The sequence below is a fragment of the Myotis lucifugus genome, unplaced genomic scaffold, assembly GCF_000147115.1.
Source record: "Myotis lucifugus unplaced genomic scaffold, Myoluc2.0 scaffold_28, whole genome shotgun sequence".
NCBI classification, from domain to species: Eukaryota; Metazoa; Chordata; class Mammalia; order Chiroptera; family Vespertilionidae; genus Myotis; species Myotis lucifugus.
The window spans coordinates 5,898,202-5,904,058 of record NW_005871076.1 but is presented as its reverse complement, the minus strand read 5'-3'; the positions used below and the strand labels follow the sequence as shown (position 1 = coordinate 5,904,058).

General features: G+C 40.5%; 1 protein-coding gene across 3 annotated transcripts in view; it reads right to left on the bottom strand.

Annotated features, from left to right (window-relative positions):
* The window catches only part of DNAJC18 (DnaJ heat shock protein family (Hsp40) member C18), a 27,318-nt gene extending 21,461 nt beyond the window's left edge, over nt 1–5,857 (bottom strand). For all 3 annotated transcript variants that reach the window (XR_002828657.1, XM_014453840.2, XM_006086512.3), the window contains exons 1-3: nt 5,841–5,857; nt 5,605–5,692; nt 3,780–3,966 (exon numbers count right to left, since the gene is read on the bottom strand). Coding sequence is in view for 2 of the 3 variants with exons in the window: in XM_014453840.2 (XP_014309326.1) it covers nt 3,780–3,966; nt 5,605–5,644 (227 nt within the window). In the remaining variant the exon portion in view is untranslated. The remainder of the gene's footprint in view (nt 1–3,779; nt 3,967–5,604; nt 5,693–5,840) is intronic.

The following is a 5,857-nucleotide window of genomic DNA, read 5'->3' as shown; positions in this document are numbered from 1 at the left end:
CCCCCATTAAATGGTCTTCGCCACTTTGTCCAAAAATCCATTGGCCCATAAATATAAATAAAGGGTTTATTTCTGGATTTTCAATTATATTTCATTAATTTACATGTCTATCCTATATTAGTCCCCATTGTCTTCATTACTGTAGCTTTGTAGTATGTTTTAAAACTGAGGAAAATATGAGTCCTCCAATTTTGTTCTTCTTTTTCAAAACTGTTTTGGCTATTCATTTCCATATGAATTTTAGGAACAGCTTGTCAATTTCTGCAACAAGAGCAACTGGGAATTTGATAGGGATGTATTAAATCTGTTGATCAATTTGGGGAGTATTACAAATTACCAATAATAAGCCTTCTAATCCATGAACACGTTATCTTCCCATTATTTAGATCTTTAATTTCTTATAATAAAGTTTTATAATTTTCAATATAAAAGTTTACTCTTCTCTTGCTAAATTTATGCCTAAGCATTTTATTTCTTTTTTGATAGTGTTATAAATGAAACTGGCTTTTTGGGCATTGTTTGTCGTCCCCCTGCTCCCCCCCCCCCCCCCCGTCCCCATTTTTGGATTGTTCATTGCTATTGTATAGAAAAACAAAGATTTCTGTATGCTGATCTTACATTTTGCAACTCTGATAAACTCATTTATTTGTTCTTTTTAAAAAAAAATATATATATTTTATTGATTTTTAAAAAAATATATATTTTATTGATTTTTTTACAGAGAGGAAGGGAGAGGGATAAAGAGTTAGACACATTGATGAGAGAGAAACACCCATCAGCTGTCTCCTGCACACTCCCTACTGGGGATGTGCCTACAACCAAGGTACATGCCCTTGACTGGAACCGAACCTGGGACCCTTCAGTCCGCAGGTCGACGCTCCATCCACTGAGCCAAACCAGTTAGGGCTGTTCTTTTTTTAAAAATTTCTTTATTGATTAAGGTATTACATATGTGTCCTCATCCCATTACCTCCCCAAACCCCCCTATTTGTTCTAATAGCGTGTGTGTGTGTGTTTTTTCCTTAGGATTTTCTATACTAGATCATATCACCTGTGAATTCAGTTTTACTTCTTTCCAATCTAGATGGCTTCTATTTCTTTTTATTGATTAACTTCCCTGACTTGGAGCTCTAGCACAGTGTTGAATAGAAGTGGCTAGAGTGAACATACTTGTCTTGTTTCTGATCTTGGAAAGCATCCAATTGTTCATCATTAAGTATGATGTTAGCTGTGGATTACTTGTAGATGGTAGCTGTGGATTATTTGTAGGTTGAGGAAGTGTCCTTCTATTCCTACCATGTTGAGGGTTGTTATTACGAAAGAGTATTAAATTTTGTCAAATGCTTTTTCTGCACCTATTGAAATGATCGTGTGGCTTTTGTCCTTTATTCTATTAATATGGTGTATTACATTAATCGATTTTCATATGTTAAACAACCTTGTATTCCTGGGATAAATACAACTTGGCCAAGTCTACAATCCTTTTTATGTTTTTATATGTTTCTGAAATCTATATCCATGGAGACATTAGTTGATAGTTTAAATTTCTTGTGATGTCTTTGTCTGGTTTTGGTTACAGGGTAATACTGGTCTCATAGAGTGGGTTGGAAAGTGTCCCCTTCTCATGTATTTTTTTGTAATAGTTTGTGAAGGATTAGTTAATTATTGTTCAGTAGATTTTACCAGTGAAGCCACCCTGGCTGGCATTTTCTTAGTGGTAAGTTTTGTGACTATTAACTCAATCTCTTTCTTATAGGTCTATATGATTTTCTGTTTCTTCTGAAACAGTTTCAGTAGTTTGTATCTGCCTAGGAATTTGTCCATTTCATCTAGGTTGTCTAATTGGTTGGCATGCAATTATTCATAGTACTTTCTTATAATCATTATTTTTGTAAGATTAGTGTGATGTACCCACTTTCATTCTTGATTTTAGTTATTTAAATATTCTCTCTTTTTTTTTTTCTTGGTTTGTCTAGATCAGAGATTTCCAACTGGTGTGCCACAAGAATTTTTAAAACATGCAATACCTACTAGCCAGGGGTACTGACCTCTTTTTCTTTAGATCAGGGGTGGGAAACTTTTTTTCTGCCAAGGGCCATTTGTATATTTATAACATCATTCACTTAATATAAATTTATGTTGCTATGAAAAAACCTCCTAGATTTACTGAATTTCAAGTCCCTCTGTGGTTGCCTCGGCAGGGCCAGACCAAATGATTTTGTGGGCCTTATACAGCCCAAGGGCTAGATGTTTACCACCCCTGCCTTAGATTGTCAAATAAAAAAATGACAACAATCAACAATAGCCATCCGGTGTAAATGAATCAAAATTATACCTATTCTTTGTTAGATCAAAATATATATTTTTTGGTGTGCCACAGAATTTTAGTAATTAGTTTGTGTGTCATGAAATGAAAAAGATGAAAATCGCTGGTGTACATAAAAGTTTGTTAATTCTGTTGATATTTAAAAAACAAACAAACAACTTTTGGTTTTGTTGCCTTTATTGCCTTTCCATCTTCTATTTCATTTATTTCCACTCTATTATTTCCTGCAGTCTTCTTTCTTGGATTTAGTTTGCTCTTCTTTTTTTTGTTTGTTAGTTTGTTAAGGTAGAAGATTAGGTTAGTCATTTGAGATTTAAATATATATTTACAGCTATAAATTTCCTTCTAAGTATGGCTTTAGCTGCATCCATTATGTTTCAGTATGCTATATTTTCACTTTCATTCATCTCAGAGAATTTTCTGATTTTCCTTGTGATTTCTTCTGTAACCTTTGTTATTTAGGAATATGTTGTTTAATTTTAATATTTGCAAATTTCCTTCTGTCGTTGATTTCAGAGAACATACACTGTATGATTTTTTTGTTTATCCTCACCCAAGGGATAGAACCTAGGTATGTCCCCTGATTGGGAATCGAATCTGCAACCTTTCGGTGTATGGGATGACACTCCAACCAACTGAGCCACCTAGCCTGGGACACTGTATGATTTTTTTTTTTAAGTTTTTATTTTTTAAAAATATTTTTTTATTTATTTCAGAGAAAGGAGAGGAAGAGAGAGAAGAAACATCAATGATGAGAGAGAATCATCAATCGGCTGCCATTCGCAGGCCCCCTACTGGAGATCGAGCCCACAACCCAGGCCTGTACCCTGACCGTAAGTCGAACTGTAACCTCCTGGTTCATAGGTTGAAGCTCAATCTCTGAGCCACACTGGCCGAGCAGGCCACTGTATGATTTTAATCATTTTAAATTTATTGAGGCTTGTTTTATGACTTAACATATGATCTATCCTGGAGAATGTTCCAAATATATTTGAGAAGAAAGTGTATTTTGCTGTTTGGGGGTAGAATGTTATATAGATATCTGTTATATCTAGTTGATTTTTCCTGCCTCTTTTATAGAAGCAGGAAAGATACCTCAGATTACACTTCACTACTCCATTTCCACCTAGTTCTGCCCCTGAGGTGAAGAAGCTATTATGCTTCAATAATAATAATAATAATCTATAATAAAAAAAGCATAATATGCTAATTAGACCAGACGTCCTTCAGGATGACCTTCTGGACGAAGCCAGGGCTGCAAGGGAAGCCCAGGTCCCAGGTGCCAGAGGGAAGCTGGTGCTGGCAGCCGGGGGAAGGAAGGCCTACTCTTGCACGAATTTCGTGCATTGGGCCTCTAGTAATAATAATAAACAATAACAATACTAATAGTATATAGCACATTGTGCCAGGCAGTCTACATAAAATCATTCAATTAATCCCATCACAGGCTCACCTTTGTACCCCAAGCAGCTGGTCCTCAGTATAAGTGGCACTCCCCTCGCCCTGCCAGGTCTGATTCCACTCATTCTCAGACTTCTTTTCCTTTTCTGCCTTCATGCAGTTACAGCAACCACAGGGATCATGACTTTCAGGAGGTCTGTCTTCTGGGTATTTGTTTCTTCTAACTGCATCAATGTAAGCTGCAAAGCAACAGCCCCTCCATTAGGTCTCAGTCTGACCTGCAAATCAACTTTGCTACCTCCCTTAGCCATCTGGGAGGCTGCTGGTAGATATGAGCAGATGAGGGCCAGGCTACTGACATCATGCTGACTTTTAAGCATCCATACAAAAACGAACAAACATCTTCCTTGAGAAAGCAATACAAAAAATATGGAGGCAAACATGAAAAACTTATAATGCCAGAAACATAAAGCATAATAATGTCCACCATAGCTACAGTGGTCAGTCAGCAAATAATTTTGACTCAAAACCAGAAAAGGTGCTCAAGAGTTGTCTGCCCAATACCTTGCCTTTAGTGCAATGCTGTGGGAAGCCTCGTTCTCTGTGGTCCATGGTCAGAAGTGACATTGCTCATAAAATAACAGTTTTTGTTGCAATTCCTCCCACCACTAAGATTTAAAATAGAGATGAGTTCAATTCTTTTAAACTGATGTTTAAGACACTGGTTAAATAGATCACGGAGATGTACAGGTAAGATCTATTCCTGACCATAAAAACATTATAAAGGGAGAGAGTTCAATGAACCCTAACACCTGCAGAATGTAAAGAGGACCATAGTAATCCAGTCAAAGAAGGCAAGTACTCATGTCCCATCTGGAGGATATGGAAAAGGTTTTTAAAACATTATTCTCCTGCTTAACATCCCCTAATGACTATGCACTGCTCCTTGGCCAAATTTCTTATCATGGGCTCAGGTGCCTCTCTAGCCTCATCTTCTCACCACATGCTCGTTACCGGTCTATGTTCTAGCCACACCAAACTCCTTTCAGATCAGCAGTGCTTTCTCTTTTCTCTGTTCCTTCTGCCTGCACCATTCTTCCACTAGGTCAGCCTGACTAACTCCAACCATTCCTTATGTCATCATATGTAACACTATCTCCCTAAGGCCTCCTCTGACACCCAGGCCATGTTGGGTTCCTTGTCAATGTGCTTCCCAAAACTAGACCTTGCTGTGTACAGCCCAGGACTTAACTGGCCCTGTTTTGTAATTGGCTGTTTGCCTGTCATACTCCCTTAGTGAACTAAAGAGTTCTGTGATCTCAGGGGCCCACGTCTGTCAAGTCCCTGCTGCGGGATCAGCAAGCATAATGCAGGATTCAAAATAGGAATTGGATCAATACTCTCTGCCTGACTGTAGGATAGAAAAGACCGGCCTGTCGGCCTTGATGCGGGCTGCAGAGATAAGAGCAAACTGAGACCAAGGATCCAGCAGCCCAGTTTGGTAGCGAGGATAAGGGCCGGGAAAGAAAGCTGCGGGAGACCGCACAGCCTGGACACCCAGGTGCAGGCGGTCTGACTGCCGCGGAGCCTGGGCGGGGCCCTGGCGGGGCGGGGCTGGGGGCTGGAGGCAACAAGTCGTCACGGATGACTCTGGGCTGCCGGTCGGTTCCTCTGCCTGAGCCAGCGCTCCTGGTTTCTGGATCCTACCCTGGGCGGTCCACCACCTCATCCGGAACCCTACTCAGGCTCAACATGTTCTCATAGGCCTCCGTTCCTCACCTGAGGCCCAGAATCTCAGCCCTCGGGCACCTTCAAGGTCCCCATCCCTGATCTCTGCCCAACCTGCCCTGTCCCACCCTAAAACCAGGACCTGGTACCTTCCGTCCAGCGCTCCCCGCTGCCCAGAGTAGCTGCCATTTCTGGTTCCCAGTCAGCAGGTCAACCGAACCTCCCCGGCGCCTGAGGCTGAAAAAGATGGGGGGCGGGGCAAGAAGCGCAGGGCATGCTGGTCGTTGTAGTCCAATCCATTGAAGCTTCGGGACATTGGACTACAACTTCCGGCAGGCTCCGGACGAGGGACAGTTGGAGATGCTAAGGAGTAAGGGGTTCTTACTTTGTGAAAGCGAGGCC